Source organism: Zophobas morio, unplaced genomic scaffold (assembly GCF_036711695.1).
Source record: "Zophobas morio isolate AGI-343-1 ecotype UQ-CSIRO unplaced genomic scaffold, CSIRO_AGI_Zmor_V1 ptg000014l, whole genome shotgun sequence".
Classification (NCBI taxonomy): Eukaryota; Metazoa; Arthropoda; class Insecta; order Coleoptera; family Tenebrionidae; genus Zophobas; species Zophobas morio.
The window spans coordinates 20,491,538-20,509,950 of record NW_026972119.1 but is presented as its reverse complement, the minus strand read 5'-3'; the positions used below and the strand labels follow the sequence as shown (position 1 = coordinate 20,509,950).

Below are 18,413 nucleotides of genomic sequence, written 5' to 3'. Positions count from 1 at the left end.
GTAATTTAAATCGTTGAAATGTGTCACGACAATTATAATAAATCAAAGAAAAACGATTCAGTCACAAAAGGTAATAATTAATAAAGGTCTATTAGGTATATGATGTGAATTGCTGGTTGCATAAGTTAAAGCAACATCAATTTAAATTCATCATTAATCGAACAAAACGCCGTTATCGATAGTTTAATCACTACATTGACTAACATCTTATGAGATTTCAAACTTTAAACAATAAAGTGCCGACTTGTTATCAAAATTATGACAACGCTTTCAATAATTATTAATTCATAGAAAACAAAGTCAATAGTCACAATCACAAAGTTCAGGCAGTTCAGGAAACAATAATAAAAGTACTTACTACTTAGAGACTTCTAGTTCTGAAAAGAACTGATTGTTATCAAGCAAACAAAGTAATTTGTCAAACCGACTTCATCCACGTTTTGAAGTATATTGGGTTGCCTACTTATCTCCTAAAATAATTACCCTGTTACCAAAAACGGAAAATAATAACCAGCGCCTACTCCAAATATATATTTAACTCTACACCCGTCAAAATTATCACATTGTGCTTCATTTATAAATGCATGAAAAATCTTGTTGATGCCATAGAATACCCTCCGGTGCGTCCGTATATTCACAAAGCCCAAACTTCTTAAACAAGAAACACTTCGACTTGGGGTTACCCCACCTCCCCTTAAAAGACAACCAATTCGGCAGATTAAAATCGCCCACTGTGTAAATTTCTAAATTCTTCCACGTCTTCCACGGAGTTCCATAACCACATTTGTCCTTTAGTTGCAGAATTTGCGAGTACGTGTGTTCTCCAGGGGCCGGCCACAGCCCGTGGGACCCTGTGGCAGAAAATAACACCGGATGCCCACCCTGGATTCGCACAATGGGGGGAAGTTTGGGTTTCAGTACTTTTCTATATACATCTAACTTGAAGTGTTGCTGGTGGGGTGCTAGGGTGTAGTAGCCACCAGTGTTATGTATGGCAATGTACATTTCAGAAGGGAAAGGGTTGCCATTGAAGAACAGAGTCATGTGTTCCCAGTCGCCTACGTGGGAGCCTATAGTAGTCCTGTGGCCAAAGCAGCGACCAAAAATGGGTACCACGGGAACTTTTCCTGAAACCAGTGTATCAAAAATCTGGATTTCAGTTATTTGTTGTTTACCTAGAAAACATATATCTTTTCCTTTGTTGAATGGGTAAAAAGTCCAATATGAGACGGAAAAGTATAAGTTGGGGTTGGTTTTCTTGTAGAGGATGTTGGCACGGAACGAACTGTTGGGAGAACATGGTGATATTATCGCGTAAGTAGGTACTGAATACATCTTGGGGATATGGCCATTAAGGAAAGAATTTCCAGATTTTATTAAACTATCTAAAATATAAACAAAAGGACATGAATTGAATTGTCGCTTCATTCTAGAAGAAACTTTTGCGTCTAAATAGTTCTACTACTTTTAAAAACCAAGATTCGTCTTGTTATGAAAAGTAGCGTTAAGTTTACTTACCTAAATCACAAGTTGTGACTAGTTGTAACGACTTGGTGTTGTACTGAGGAATATCGGTCCCATTAATGGGCAACATTATAGTTTTCCCATTTTCGTTAACTAGTTGTACATTTTTGAGGAAGTGGTTAATGCTTGACGGATAATATTTTTCTTCAGGTGATATCCATACAAGCGGAGCCCATTGAATGACTAGTTGTTTTACTAAAATAAAAACATAACTTATGTAATGTGGAGTAGAAAGTTTAACAAAGCGTTTTGAATACAAAGCACTTAAACGTAACTGTTGTTGTGAGAAGGACAGCGGAAGTTCATTTTGCGTGAGTACTTTTACTTAGAAGAAAGTCGCCAAATATTTATGTTTAACATAAACGCAATTATTTGCTTAATGTGTAAAATTAGAATTTTTACTAAGTGTGTAAAAATATGGGGTCCAGCAAGGCGCTGTTTGTCCCCCGTATTATTTAGCTGATTCAGCAGTGACGTAAGTTCAATTTAAAATATTAAAGTCTTGTGACGTTTGTCTATTCAGACACCACCCAGTTCTAGACTCCTTCTAAACAGCGAAATAAATTAGGCTGTGACACAAATCAATAGTAATCTGAGGACGGTCACACCGTGGGTGAATGCAATAGCTTGAAAATTAACAATCATATTGTACCAATAAAAGTTTTGGTGGGGTTCATTCCTATTCACAGAACACATGTACTATTGAAACATGTGTAAATTTCAAGGTTGTATTCACGAAAATAATTGTCCGTACTTGTTAGTAAAATAATTTACTTAAATGAGCAAAAATTACATATCTTTGTAATAATAATGTGTGCTATTGTAAATTATACCACGTGTAGCAATCAACAAAATTTGAGCACGTAACTGTATTTATTAATCGGATTACCCGAAACAAGTGGAGCTGAACGTTCAAGGTGGGCTTTTATTTGCTAATTGTTGTTATTTGTAAACATTGCAAACTAAGTATGTTGCAAGTTAATAAAATACCTGTACTTGTGGTGTATGAATCCGCCCTAGACATTCAGATGCTCGTCACCTAATAACGTGAAGGTCAATCAAATTTTATAATCTTTCTGAAACCTGGACTGTAAATCAGGGGCGATGAAGTTCTGTTTAAATAAGCTTATTTTTTTATTGTGCTATAAGGACTGAATTCGGTCAAATTAGAGAACAATGCTCTATTTTATCGTCAATAATGGACTAATTCAAACTAACTTCATAGATTAATAATTATGGAGACCAATTAAAAACTGACGATGCACTTAACAAGTAATTGCAGCGTAAATGTATTATATTTTGTCTCATTTTGTTGTTTTATGTTTTTGTAAAGGGAAAATTACTGGATTTTGATATTTAATTTAGCAATATTTGAAATTTTACAATTAAAATTCAGTAAATCAGATTTTTTATATAAAAATTCGTTGACTAATAAATCAACATATATAGGCTGTCCAAAAATAGCGCACCAACACTATGACACGTTGCTTAAGACTGTTTATAGAGCAAAGAAAAAAATATCAAAAAGACTCTTGGTCCTAAATGTACAAGTTTAGGATATCTGTATCTATATTTATCTATATAAATCGATATTTTCTTTTTAGATATAAGGGGACGTCAAATTAGCGATTTTTCTCGAACTTAGACTTGCGAACTTAATAACGGACCGTTGACCGCCATTTTTTGAGCACCCTGTATAGGTATAGTTAGAAATTTGAAGGAGTGATCTATGAAATCTCAAATTTTTCCAAGTAATTTAGTGTAAATTGAAATAAAGTAGATTAGAAATAGACCTTCTTATTATTAATATTATACCGTGTGTTCCAAAAATGACGCATAAGCTCGATGGTACGTTGTTAAGAAGGCTCTGAAAACTTCCGAGTTGAGAATTAACTCTATAATTCTGATTTGTTTATATACCGTTATATACCGCGTGTTTGTTTCTTTTGTTCGATACACCCTGTAACGCTTTTATTTTTAAAGATAAACATAGTTCTTTGAGCAAATTTGTTCCATTTTAAAAGATCACTTAGTGGAATAAATGACATGAGTGTCAATTTTTCAAGCTATTAGATTGTCATGAATAAATATGAATTTTTCGTCTATTGATTTTAAAATGTTAAGATTTTTAGAAAAAATAAAGTTAAGGTCATTTCCGGTTCTTGCAGAAGTGACAATAAAAATGTGAGGTTACCATCACGTAGATCTTTTAAAATGATACAAATTTGCTCCAAGAACTACAGCTTTATCTTTAAGAATAAAAAGTTACAGAGGTTGTATCAAATAAAAAAAAAACACCCTGTATACACTGACTGGCAAAAACACCCTAAATTTTTTGTAAGTCATTGACCTGTTTTTAGGTTTTACAACTACAGTTTTTTTGAAATTACAATGCAACGTTGTCACATTATTTCAATTTTCTAGAAATTTTTTGGGTTTACAAAAAATGTTATTTTTAAGATTTGTGTTGCCGTATTTTATAAATATAGGTACGAATTTTGTTGCGGTATAAATAATATTGAGTTTTCATATACAGAGTGTTTATACATATTTTTATTATTTCAATTTTCAGAAACAGATATTTCACTTTTATCAAATAGAAAACCCTCTATTTTATTACTGCATTTTATTCTATTTTTTGTTCTCTTTTCTGTACTGCGATTTTTTACTTTTGTGAGAGACAGATCGACAATTTAGAACGAAAATAAAGGGTATTCTGTTTGAAAAAACTGAAATATGTATAAATATTTTTATAAACACCCTGTATGTTGAAATTTAACGTGTTTGGTACCACACGAAGCGCGTACCCTTTATTTACGCCTTCACAAAATATTGTAATACAGGTTTTAAAAATTACCCCATTGCGTTTTTTTTTTGTAAGCACTAATAAATTTAAGAAAATAGGAAATTGGCAACGTCGCATTATAATTTCAAAAATAAACTCTGTATGTATTTTTATTATAATATATACAATTTCCATTTAAATATTTCACATAGTCGCCTAAAATTGTTGGAAAAACTAGTGACTGTTATTTGAATTTTAGAAAATAAGATGCTCCAGTACTTGTGGTTTACGAATCCGTGTAGAGTTTTTACCATAAACATCCAGATTTTTGGAAAAAAGCCAAAATTGAATAAAAATATTTTACAATTTAAATTTGAAATTGCGAAACTGAATTCTCTAAAAAAATTTCTCGTATTTACTATTTTTACTTTTCATTTTTTCAATTCTTACAATCTTCACTTATTTGATTTTTCGATTTTTTTGCTTATGGATTTTTTTGGTTTTTAGAATTTTCGGATGTTTTAATTTTTTTAATTTTTAATTTTTTGGTTTTTCACTGTTTCGATTTATCGAATTTTATTTTGTTTTTGAATTTTTTGATTTCTCGAGTTTTAGACATGCAAATTTAAATCTTTTAACTTTCGAATTTTCGAATTTCAGATTTCTGGATATCGATTTTCTAATTTTTCGATTTTATAATTTTCAAATTTTTTGATTTTCGAATTTTTGATTTTCGAATTTTTGTTTTTTGATTTTCCGAATTTCCGTTTTATCGATTTTTTCATTCTTCGGTGTTAGTCTTTTAATTTTTTTTACTTTTCAATTACTTGAATATTCAATTTTTCCATTCTTTAATTTTTCGATTGCTCAGTTTTTTCCCTTACGTTTTTTTTATTTGTCGAGTTTTAGATTTGTCGAATTTTCAGATATTAGGTTTGTCTAATTTTGGATTTTTCGATTTCCTCATTTTCACTTTTTCGATTTTTTGACTTCCCTTAACATTTTTTAATTTTTTCGATTTTTCGATACATATTCTAATTTTTGTATTTTTCATTTTTCGATTTCTCGAGTTTTCGAGATTCGAATTTGAAATCTTTAACTTTCAGATTTTTCGATTTCTCGATTTTTCAATTTTTCGATTGGATTTTCGGGAAAAAATTTTCGATTTTTCGAATTTTTGAATTTCAGATTTTTGGACATTCGATTTTATGTTTTTCGATTTTCAAGTATTCAAATTTTTGGATTTTAGAGTTTTTCATTTTTGACTTTTTGAATTTTTCATTTGTAGGTGTTAGACTTTTCAATTTTATTACTTTTCAATTTCTTGAATATTCAATTTTTCCTTTCTTTAATTTTTCGATTTGTCAGTTTTTCTTGTTTTTTTTTTATTTCTCGAGAGAATTTTCAATTTATTTACTTTTTCGATTTCTCCATATTTCAGTTTTTCGATTTTTTGAGTTACCGTAACATTTTTCTATTTTTTCGATTTTTCGATTTTCCAAATTTTGGATTTTTCAAATTTCTGTTTTTCGATTTCTCAAGTTTTTGTTATTCGAATTTTGAATTTTTAAATTTATAAACACCCTGTATGTTGAAATTTAACGTGTTTAATACCACACGAAGCGCGTACCCTTTATTTACGCCTTCACAAAATATTGTAATACCGATTTTAAACATTACCCAATTGCGTTTTTTTTTGTAAGCACTAATAAATTCAAGAAAATAGGAAATTGGCAACGTCGCATTATAATTTCAAAAATAAACTCTGGTTGTGAAATCTAGAAAAGGAACAGTAAAAATATGTAGAATATGTAAAAATACAGGGTGTTATTGAAAGGTACGTACAAAAAAATTGACAGTTCTTCGGGAAGTCTAAGAAGTCTGAAAAACTTATTGTGTGTAAAATTAATTTATTTTAGTAAATCCTAGCAACTGTAACAATAAAACTTTTGTCAAAACTAAATGTTGCCATGGAAACGAGAGATGATTTTTTTATCAGTGGCGTACAACAAATTTGGACATAAATTTTAATAATTTTTATCTCTGAAAGGAGAACACTTTTACCTGAACTTTTAGCACCCATACGTCGAGACCCATTGCCGATTTTATTTTGTACGTACCTTTCAATAACACGCTGTATATAGGTATTCCATTTAAAAAACTAAGTTGTGTTACGTCTTCAAAACCAAACACTCTGTATAGTTAAAAATAACTTTTGAATATAAGTCCTGAAAAAACCATACACCTTTGACTTTTTTCTATCTTTTATGATGAATGAGATGTGTATATACATATACAGGGTGGGTCGCTAAGCGTATATACAGGGTGAGTCACTAAGCGCATGCTCCTCAATATCTCATTAATTGTAGAGATACAAAAAAACGTTCCTGTAAAATTATTTGTAACTATACCGAGTGTTCTGTTTTTAAAACGCAACACACAACTTAGTTTTTTTAAGTCAAACACCCTCTTCTTAGGTTTTCCAACCACAGTTTTTTTTTTTAATACGATGCGACGTTGTCACGTTATTCCAATTTTCTTGAAATTTTTTAGTTCGCAAAAAATCACAGAAGATGATTTTTAAAATCTGTGTTACAACACTTTGCGGAGAAATAAAGAAAGGTACGCTTTTTTGTGGTATATAGAATTTTCATATATAGAGTGTTTATAAAATGGTTTAATTAGTACAATTTTCATATATCGTTTTTTCAAATAGAACACCCTATATTTTATTACATGTTATTCTATTTTTTGTTCTCTCTCTTTATTGCTCAGGAAATACATTTGACTTTAAAATATTTGCAAATAAAGAATTGTTAATTTTTGTTTGAAGGAAATAAAAAATAGATATTTATTTTATTAGGAGTTTAAGTGATACTTTATGTGGCGAGTATGGACGATTAAACGCCGAGCGATAGCGAGGCGAATTAAGTCCATACGAGTCACATGAAGTCATTTAAACTCCGAATGAAATACAATATTTTATTTTCAAACGATTAATCTTCTTTTGAAATGATTATTTCCTATCTTCTTGCTTCATTAAGGATTTGCCTTGATTTCACTTACCATGGTTACTATGGTTGACAACCACTATGATTTTCACATATTTATACTCCGGCGGAGTATAAATGTTTTATTTATACGCCGGCGGAGTATAAGTTCTATTTATACGCCGCTCAAAAACGCTGTCATAGAAATGACACTTAAACCCCGGTAAGAACGTCATATAAGTGTTGAATGTGTTGAATTTGGACTAATTATTTTGCGTTTTTGTATTTATTTATTTTCAAGAATAGTTTTACTCGGTTCTCAAACAATACCTAGAGTTCTGCACTTAATTTTAATATTGAAATTATACATTAAAATGAATTTTTTTTCAAAATATTTAAGCCAAATATTAACTTCAAACCCAAGTTGAATTTAAAAATCACTTAATCGCAAAGCACTACAAAACTGGCTAAATATTGTGATGAGAAAATCTGTGGTAATATTTTTGGACTTTTGAAAACATCGTGAAGAAAAACCTGAAAACCAAATATGCTAAAATTCCCCTTTTCCATTTTTTGCAATATAAATAGTTTTTTTTTTTTAGAAAAAAAAGATAATACCAATCACACACAGCGCAAAATTGCGAAAATTGGGTGACCTAGGGTAAAATCAAGGCAGGGTCATAAATCACAAATATAGGAGTATGTTATTTCATAAAATTTAAACAACATTTACCATGCAAAATTCTGAGGTGATGTGATTCGTATTTATTCATTTATCTTGGTAACAATTTAAGTTAATACTGAGCTCGTTACCGGAACAAGAAAGTCGTTTAAATTTTTAGTCATCACTTAAAACTTTCTTCTTTAGTAAAATTAAATCTGCACACACTTTTAATGGCCATCATTAAATCAGCATGCGGAATTCATCGCGCGTTACCTCACAATAAATCCCCAGATTTAAGCAATACCTGCAGCGCCACGTCCTGAATAATTAATAACTTTCCTTACATAATTCCAACGGAATAAATTTATTTCCTTCCTCCGGTCGATGATCGCATCAATTATGAAAAATCCAACAATACATAAATAAATATTATCCGCAGCCCGCTATCCGATTCCGAGAGCTAGTCCCGGAATTCAGTGCACCGGAACCCGTTCTCTCGTCCCAAATTAGCATTAACCAGAGTTCAAGCGAGTATTTTTTAGGCACTTACTCAGATCGGCGTCATTGGCTTGGAGAGTAGTCAGTCCGAAAGCAAGCAACAAAAACAGCACGACACCAACTGTGACCATCGCAGGAGTGCACCATGTCGGGTACCTTGAGACGATTTGGCGGTGTCGATGATATGGGTCTTAGGTGGGCTACTCTATTTAATCGTTGGAGTGTCAATGCAGCGGCGGATCGAAGAGCGGTACCATCGCTACTGCGACCGGTACCATCACCGGCGTTATGACCTACACAGAGCTGGTTCCAACCCGGTTATTGCTCACGCCACTCTAGCTGGGGGCTACGTTGCTACTGGTCTTTAATTTCGTGTGTACGCTACTTCCGCGTTACGACCCATTCAGTACTCCTCGCGCCGAAATAGAAATTGTGGTAAAGGACGTCACGGTTATGGGTAGGTTAATGGTAGATGTTCGCGCTGGAAATATTTTTATTTGGTGTTTTATGGTGGGTGTGCGTTTAATTGCCTTGTTGGCAGGTTGTATTGTTTTTATTGCGTGTTATTTTGACATAACAACAATAAATTTTACGAACTGTTAATGGCACAATGGAGCGATTTCAGTATAATGAATAATTTTTAATTTAGGTGAAAGAAATCTACAATGGTAGGTTTTTCAAAATTTTGTTACTTATTGTTTTGTTGTGGTGGTAAGCGTGTTTATCTATTTTAATTAAACGAGGTCTAAAAATTAATTTTGGGTCATCGGTTTTTACGTTTTATGCCAATAGACTTCAAGGATCCAAAAACGATGATTTATATTACTCATTCATCAGGGAAAAATTATTATATAAATTAACGAAAAATTTTTGAATAAATTATAACTTATACTGATGGTTCAGATGGGTATTAATTGTGGTTCAAAAATAAGGCAAGTTCGGGATCGATCAGAAAATATATTTTTACTATGATATATACAATTTCCATTTAAATATTTCACATAGTCGCCTAAAATTGTTGCAAAAACTAGTGACTGTTATTTGAATTTTAGAAAATAAGATGCTCCAGTACTTGTGGTTTATGAATCCGTGTTGAGTTTTTACCATAGACATCCAGATTTTTGGAAAAAAAGTCAAAATTGAATAAAAACATTTTACAATTTAAATTTGAAATTGCGAAACTGAATGCTCTAAAAAAATTTTCTCGTATTTACGATTTTTATTTTTCATTTTTTCAATTCTTACAATTTTCACTTTTTTGATTTTTCGATTTTTTTGCTTATGGATTTTTTATTTCTCGAGATTTCGATGCTTGGATTTTCGATTTTTGGTTTTTAGAATTTTCGGATGTTTTAATTTTTTTAATTTTTAATTTCTTGGTTTTTCACTGTTTCGATTTGTCGAATTTTCAATTATTTTGTTTTTGAATTTTTTGATTTCTCGAGTTTTAGACATGCAAATTTAAATCTTTTAACTTTTAGATTTTTGATTTCTCGATTTTTCAATTTTTTGATTGGATTTTCTGGAAGATGTTTTTCATTTTTGATTTTTTGCTTTTTGAGTTTTCGATTTATCGATTTTTCCCTTCTTTATTGTTAAAAATTTCAACTTATTTAATTTCCAATTTCTTCAATGTTTAATTTTTCCATTCTTTAATTTTTTGATTTTGCCGTATTTTTACTTTATGTTTTTTATTTCTCGAGTTTTCGATTTTTCAAATTTTTGAATATTCGATTTTTCGAATTTTGGATTTTTTAATATTCGACTTTTTAACCAAACATCGAAAAATTGAAATAGGGAGAAATCGAAAAAGTAAATGATTTCTCCGTATTTCATTTTTTCGATTTTTTGACTTCCTGTAACATTTCTCTATTTCCTCGATTTTTCGATAATCCAATTTTTGGATTTATCAATTTTCGGATTTCTGATTTTTCGATTTTCTAATTTTAAAATTTTTCGATTTTCGAGTTTTTTTTTACTTTTCCAATTTTCGATTTATCGTTGTTAGAAATTTAAAATTTTTTTACTTTCCAATTTCATCAATATTTAATTTTGATTTTTTTGATTTTCTATTACATTTTTCTATTTTTTCAATTTTTCGATATTCCAATTTATGGATTTTTCAATTTTCGGTTTTTCAGTTTCTTGAAAGTTGAAATCTTTTTGCTTTTACATTTTTCGTTTTTACGATTTTTCAATTTCTCGATTGGATATTCGAGAAAATTCTTTCGATTATTCGAATTTTTGAATTTCAGATTTCTAGACATTCGATTCCTCGAACGTTTAATTTTCTAATTTATCGTTTCTCTAATTTACAAATGTTTCGATTTTTGTGCTTTTGATTTTTGACTTTTCGTATTTTCGATTTATCGATTTTTCCCTTCTTCGTTTCAATTTACATTTTTTTACTTTCTAATTTGTTGAATATTGAATTTTTTCATTTTTAATTTTTCAATTTTTCAGTTTTTTTTACCTTAGTTATATTTTTTATTTCTCGAGTTTTCGAACTTTTTCGATTTTTTCATATTTCACTTTTTCGATTTTTTGACTTACCGTAACATTTTTTAATTTTTTTGATTTTTCGATATTCCAATTTTTGGATTTTGTAATTTTCGGTTTTTTGATTTCTTGAGTTTTCCATATCTCGATTTCTCAATTTCTCGATTGGATTTTCGGGAACATTTTTTCGATTTTTCGAATTTTTGAATTTCAGTTTCTGGATATTCAATTCCTCGAACTGTCGACTTTCTGATTTATCGATTTTCTAATTTTCAAAATTTTTTTCTTCGTTGTTAGAAATTTCATTTTTTTTACTTTCCAATTTCTTGAATATTCAATTTTTCCATTCTTTAATTTTTCAATTGTTCAGTTTTTTTTACGTTACGTTTTTTTATTTCTCCAGTTTTCGATTATTTGAATTTTCGAATATTCGATGTTTCGGATTTTGGATTTTTCAATATTCGAATTTTCAATCCATTTACTTTTTCGCTTTCTCCATGTTTCAATTTTTAGATTTTTTGACTTGTAACTTTTTTCTATTTTTTAGGTTTTTCGATTTCTCAAGTTTTGGATATTCGAATTTGAAATCTTTAAACTTTTAGATTTTTCGATTTTTCAATTTTTCCATCGAATTTTCGAGAACAATTTCTTCGATTTTTCGAATTTCATATTTCTGGATATTCGAGCTTTAGATTTTCTGATTTTTTGATTCCAATTTTTGTATTTTACATTTTTCTATTTCTCGAGTTTTCGAGATTCGAATTTGAAATCCTTTAACTTTTAGATTTTTCGATTTCGTGTTTTTTCAATTTTTCGTTTGGATTTTTGTGAACATTTTTTTGATTTTTCCAGATTTTTGCATATTCGATTCCTCGAATTTCGATTTTCTGATTTTCGATTCTCAAATTTTAAAATTTTTAGATTTTCGAGTTTTTGATTTTTGACTTTTCGAATTTTTGATTTATCAATTTTTCCATTCTTCGCTGTTAGACTTTTCAATTTTATTACTTTTCAATTTCTTGAATAGTCAATTTTTCCTTTCTTTAATTTTTCGATTTGTCAGTTTTTGTTCTTTTTTCTTATTTCTCGAGTCTTCCTATTTTCGAATATTTAATGTTTCGAATTTTGGATTTTCCGATATTCGAATTTTCAATTTATTTACTTTTTACTTCCCGAGCGTAAGCAAAGGAAGTATTGTAATCGAGTCCGTCGGCCGACTCTCTACTTTTACGTTTTCTCGATCTTTCATGACCCCTAGAAGACGAAGAAATAGGTCTCCCATTTCCGTCTGTCTGTCCGTCTGTCCGTCTGTCCGTCCGTCTGTCCGTCCGTCTGTCCGTCCGTCTGTCCGTCTGCCGTCCCGGATTTTTATTAGACAGATAATCTCCGAAAGTACTCGACCGATTGTTGTGAAATTTTGTACTTATATTAAGAATATCATATAGATGGTAAAACGCTAACCAAAATTTGTCTAATCATCCCCACCACTAATGCGATGACGTCACTTCAAAATTGTACATAGTAAATGGGTTTTCAATTGTATAAAATAACATAGTCCTACGCATGTAGTTTACAACTCTGAATCGACTTCATATTTTTGGATTTGGATATACAGGGTGACTCAAAAAAATTAATGAATGCGTAAATTTATTTTACTGATTTACTCAGAAACTACAAAACCGAATGCTTTGAAATCTTGCAGATGTTTTAAGGTTATAAAGAGCATAATAAATGTTTAGTCAAAATATATTTGCTTATCCCCTCCAAAAAATTGATGACGTCAGCTCGAAAGTTTGCCGAATAAATCCTATCCAAACTGTAAAAATATGATGAGTCTGTACTTGTAATTTATCACTCCATTCATATTTTTTGGATTTGCATACACAGGGTGACTGAAAAAAATTAATGAATGCGTAAATATATTTTATTGATTTAATCAGGAACTACAAAACCGAATGCTCTGAAATCTTGCAGATGTTTTAAGGTCATAAAGAGCATAATAAATGTTTAGTCAAAATATATTTGCTTATCCCCTCCAAAAACTTGATGACGTCAGCTCGAAAGTTTGCCGAATAAATCATATCTAAAATGTACAAAATATGATGAGCCTGTACTTGTCATTTATCATTCCATTCATATTTTTTGGATTTGCATATACAGAGTGACTCAAAAAAATTAATGAATGCGTAAATATATTTTATTGATTTAATCAGGAACTACAAAACCGAATGCTTTGAAATCTTGCAGATGTTTTAAGGTTATAAAGAGCATAATAAATTTTTAGTCAAAATATATTTGGTTATCTTCTACAAAAAACTGATGACGTCAGCTCAAAAGTTTGCCGAATAAATCGTATCTAAAATGTACAAAATATGATGAGTCTGTACTTGTGATTTATCATTCCATTCATATTTTTGGATTTGCATATGCAGGGTGACTCAAAAAAATTAATGAAGGCGTGAATTTATTTTATCGATTTAATCAGGAATTACAAAACCGAATGCTTTGAAATCTTGGGAATATTTTAAAGTTATTATAAGCATGGTAAACTTTTGTTCAAAATGTATTTGTTCATCCCTCCTAAAAAAGTTGATGACGTCACCCTTAAATTTTGCTGAATAAATCCTATCTAAAATGCAAAAAATATGATGAGTTTGTACTTGTGATTTATCATTCCATTCACATTTTTTAGATTTTCTTAAGAGGTGGTTCAAAAAAATTAATGAAGTCAATTTATTTTATTGATTAAATTAAAGGCAACACTTATTATTAGTATTACACCCCAACCAACCCAATTTGGTAGACACAAAATTTGTTAAAGGAAAAACTCGGTTGACACATAAGGGTAGCACGCTTATTTACATCGACTTTAACATTACAGACCTGCATTTGTTTTATGCGCTCATTTGGTTCCGCGAATGTGAAATAGACATGTTTATAATCAACCAATTGTGAATTTCACCGTCAAGAATTAAAATAAAACCCAATGTTTTATATAATAAGCGGAAGTCGAAGCAATAAAACCGATGGTCGTTTTGTTTACAGTTTCTCTGCTTGACTCTCACGTATGCTGTTACGCTTGTCATCTTAAATTAAGAATGTTTATACATAAACGATTTTCAGTTGCCGTATACGTGAGTAAATTGTTTCGTTATTTTATTGATTATAAATAATCAATATTCAAAACGACCCAATTCATTTTCCCGAAAATTTGGGAATACAATAATTTTATTCTTAGTATTACACTACATCTATCCCAACTGATATACGTGTCCTTGCAAAAATGTTGGTGACGTCATCGCAATTTTTTTTAAATTCCCACTACAAAAATGTAATGAGAAAAAAACACAATAGCCATGCAGTCGTCAAGTTTCCGACAGCGAGGGAAGTACTGTCTAAACTCTTTAGACCAATTTTTCGATTTTCCGTAACATTTTTCTATTTTTTTGATTTTTCGATTTTCCAAATTTTGGATTTTTCAATTTTCGGTTTTTCGATTTCTCAAGTTTTCGTTATTCTAAGTTGGATTCTTTTAACTTTTAGATTTTTCAATTTCTCGATTTTTCAATTTTTCGATTTTTCAATTTTTCGATTGGATTTTTGGGATTTTTTCGATTTTTCGAATTTTTGAATTTTTAAATTTTCGAGTTTTTGATTTTTGACTTTTCGAATTTTCGATTTATCGATTTTTCCATTCTTCAATTTTTCGATTTTTCAGTTTTTTCTCTTGTTTTTTTATTTCTTGAGTTTTCAAATTTTCGATTTTGGATTTTCCGATATTCGAACTTTCATTATATTTACTTTTTCGATTTCTCCATATTTCAGTTTTTCGATTTTTTCATTTCCCGTAACATTTTTCTATTTTTTCGATCATTCGATATTCCAATTTTTGGATTTTTCAATTTTCGGTTTTTCGATTTCTCAAGTTTTCGTTATTCGAATTTGGATTCTTTTAACCTTTAGATTTTTCAATTTTCCGATTTTTCAATTTTTCGATTGGATTTTCGGGAAGATTTTTTCGATTTTTCGAATTTTTGAATTTTTAAATTTTTAAATTTTCCAGTTTTTGATGGTTGACTTTTCGAATTTTCGATTTATCGATTTTCCATTCATCGGTGTTATACTTTTCAAATTTATTAGTTTCCAATTTCTTGAATATTCAATTTTTCTATTCTTTAATTTTTCGATTTGTCAGTTTTTTCCTTTATGTTTTTCGTTATAATTACTCTTTTGATTGCTCTATATTTCAATTTTTGGATTTTTTGACTTGCCGTAACTTTTTTATATTTTTTCGATTTTTCGATATTCCAATTTTTGGATTTTTCAATTTTCGGTTTTTCTATTTTCCGATTTTATTTTTCGAATATTTCATTAGTTTTTACTTTATAGAACCAAAAAAACAAAAATCGCAAAATCAAATTATATCATTTTTCAAGGAAGCGGAATTTATTGGACTGGGGAAGGCGAGGGAAGTTCTGGCGAAGTAAACTCCGACCAATTTTTAAACACTGGGATAATTTACGTAAACAAAAATAGCAATAGGGTTATTTTTAAAATCTGTTACAATATTTTGTGTAGAAAATAAAATGTAAATTAGAATAATGCGGCAATATTGCATTGAAATTCCAAAAATAAACCGTGCGCTCACCCTGTATATTATAATACTCCATTTTGTAATCATTCGCCACATAAAATCCTTTTAGCAAAATCTAAATAACACCAAATTTCAAGTATATTTTTCAAAAAGATCTGCTTCATAATACTTTGAGCTGACGTCATCAGTTTTTTGAAAGATATGAAGAAATAAAATGCGACTAATGTTATGTATCCATGAATTGTCTTAACTTTCCAAAATTTTTGAAGTTCGTTACCCAATTTCTGAAATAAACTGTAAAATTTGTTAATTCCGATATATATTTTGCAAACTCCCTGTATATTCAAATTTAAAAAACTATGGTTAACTATATTAGACACCTCTTCATTGTATGTAGCAAATCTCGCCTAAATTTTACAAATTAATATACTCCTGTACTCGTGGCTTATGAATCCGCTTTGATTTGTGCGACAATTAGTTCACAATTTTTTTGTGCGATATTCACGTGTTTCATGAGGTTCGAAGTCCATTCTTATTTGATGTTTTTTGCACTGTGATTCACCCATTTACACGAAAATTTGAGAATATTGTAATGTTGTCCTCGCTTATATTTAATAATAATAAAACAAAAATCATCATAAGAACAGCTACCCATAGTAATATTCAGAACTTTTTGCTCCAATAGTATCCTTGGACGTGCTTAATAGTCGCATTCTTTTCCTTCACTGTATAAACATTAATAATGGAAGTTAAACATGTACTGATAATACATTTTTGCCTGTTGATTATTTATTTTATTTTATTTTAAAGTGCAGTGGAGCACTATCTTGTGGATTCAATAAGTTTTCGTTTATGTCAAAATCTACACTTTTAAAGTCGTTAGATCATAATTTTGCATCTTTGAAAAACTTGTAATAAAAGTAAGTGTAGATTTTTTTGTGATTCTAACTAAAGTATTTATTACTATTATAATATATTAAATATATTAATAGTACCTACTAAGGTAAGACTGACATTGGCAAATGACTTTCACTCAAAAAAAAAGACCGGGTGGGTGGGCGGGGCTGACACCGGCTATTTTGGAAAATTGTGACCTGACCTGTTTTTGAGTTAATTTTGTGTCACGGTTTTTTTTTTGAAAATTTGAAAGAATCTTGAAGTTATAGGTATTTCTGTTTGGACAGAATTTGAAAATGCTTTGGAGCCTCGAGTGTATTTTCTTATAATAATACAATTCAATTTCTTAAAGGATATCACCCACCCACCTTCTCTTTTCTTAGAGAGTATCTCATTTGCTAAAATTAGTCTTATTTTAGCAGGTGCCAGCCCCGCCCGCCCACCCTCTCTTTTTTTAGAAGGTATGTTATCTGCCAATATCAGTCTTATCTTAGCAGGTACTAGCCCCGCCCACCCACCCTCTCTTTTTTTAGAAGATATGTCATCTGCCAATATCAGGCTTATCTTAGCAGGTACTAGCCCCGCCCACCCACCCTCTCTTTTTTTAGAAGGTATGTCATCTGCCAATATCAGGCTTATCTTAACAGGGACTATCCCCTCCCACCCACCCTCTCTTTTTTTAGAGGGTATTTCATTTACCAAAATCAGTTTGATCTTATAGCAAGTATTAGCCCCGCCCACCTGCCGTCTCTTTTCTTAGAGGGTATCTCATTTGCCAGAATCAATTTTATCTTAGCAGTTACTAGCCCCGCCCACTCACCCTCTCCTTTCTTAAAGGGTGTGTCATTTGCCAAATCAGTGTCTTATAAATGCTTTTTTGGTTTGTTTATTAATGAAAAATTACAATAAACTGATTTTGGCAAATAACATGTCCTTGAAGAAAGGAGAGGGTGGGTGGGCGGGGCTAGTACCTACTAAGATAAGTCTGATATTGGCAGATGACATACCCTCTAAAAAAAGAGAGGGTGGGTGGGCGGGGCTAATACCTGCTAAGATAAGACTGATATTGGCAGATCACACCTTCTAAAAAAAGAGAGGGTGGGTGGGCGGGGCTAGTACCTGCTAAGTTAAGATTGATTTTGGCAATTATTAATAAATTTTATTAGAGATACATTCTCTTAATTTTCTTACGTTAACTTACTTGTTTTGAATCGGTGCATTTTTTTCCTCAAGTGTCCAGTTCTTTAGACTCCAAGTTTACATAACACATGTCCATTTTTTTTGTTGCAACAAAAGTCCATAAAAATGGTTCAACTGGAGATTCTGTAATTAAAATTATCCAGTATTTAAACAGACTCTGCTTATACTCGTACTAGCTTAATTTTATACAACTAAAAATAGATCTATGGACTGGTTTCTATCGATTGAAAAAAATTTCCTAATTTGCATGCTCTTGGAATAATAATGCAGATGTTTAGCTGAAACATCACGTGTGTGCAGAATATTTTAAAGTTGATTCGAGGCGGTGAAATTTGAAAGTTGCTGTTTTAAATTACAAATTCTGCGATAAAGACAAACTATTACACATTTCTCTGAAACACATTCCAATGCAACAAAAAATCCACAATGTCGCAAATATTTGCATCAAAAATCGACATTTAATTTCTTTATCAATGTTACCAACTCTCTAAATTACCGGTATCAATCCCCGTTGCATAAACCACAACCGACAAAATCAATTCATCATTTCATCTCCGTATCGCGTCAATGAAAAACACTCATTAATAATTTATCGCTCGATAAAACTTTTTTCGGGCCCGACTTTCGTTAATTCGTTTTCTCCGACCGTCCCTGCTCTAATCAACATCTTAGCGAATCTTTGATGTAAAATTAATCAGCTATTAATCCCCAATTTGGGGGAGGAATTTTTCCACTCGAACAAAAAAAGCCGTCGTTTATATA

The 18,413-nt window shown here is 30.6% G+C and overlaps 1 protein-coding gene across 3 annotated transcripts; it reads right to left on the bottom strand.

The window, feature by feature from the left end:
• Window positions 1-385: 385 nt before the first annotated feature.
• LOC135129018 (uncharacterized protein) lies at window positions 386-17,765 on the bottom strand. Of its 3 annotated transcripts, none has more exons than XM_064056102.1 (4): window positions 17,653-17,765; window positions 1,519-1,719; window positions 1,176-1,385; window positions 386-1,127 (listed from the first exon to the last, which is right to left on the bottom strand). In XM_064056102.1, exons 1-4 carry the CDS (start codon window positions 17,669-17,671, stop codon window positions 571-573), a joined length of 987 nt encoding a protein of 328 aa, XP_063912172.1. In that variant the 5' UTR covers window positions 17,672-17,765; the 3' UTR covers window positions 386-570. The 3 variants fall into 3 exon arrangements, with proteins under 3 accessions (XP_063912172.1, XP_063912173.1, XP_063912171.1); XM_064056101.1 differs by lacking the exon at window positions 17,653-17,765 and adding an exon at window positions 8,514-8,933 and having other exon boundaries at window positions 387-1,127; XM_064056103.1 differs by lacking the exons at window positions 1,176-1,385; window positions 17,653-17,765 and adding an exon at window positions 8,514-8,934.
• Between the last annotated feature and the right edge of the window lie 648 nt (window positions 17,766-18,413).

Bases quoted from the DNA above. Each gene is read 5' to 3' on its own strand.
- LOC135129018 (XM_064056101.1), bottom strand. From the start codon at position 8,592: ATGGTCACAGTTGGTGTCGTGCTGTTTTTGTTGCTTGCTTTCGGACTG. The intron at 1,720-8,513 runs GTAAGTGCCTAA...TTTTTATTTTAG, and splicing joins AGCCAATGACGCCGATCTGA to TAAAACAACTAGTCATTCAA. The intron at 1,128-1,175 runs GTAAACAACAAA...CACTGGTTTCAG, and splicing joins AAAAGATATATGTTTTCTAG to GAAAAGTTCCCGTGGTACCC.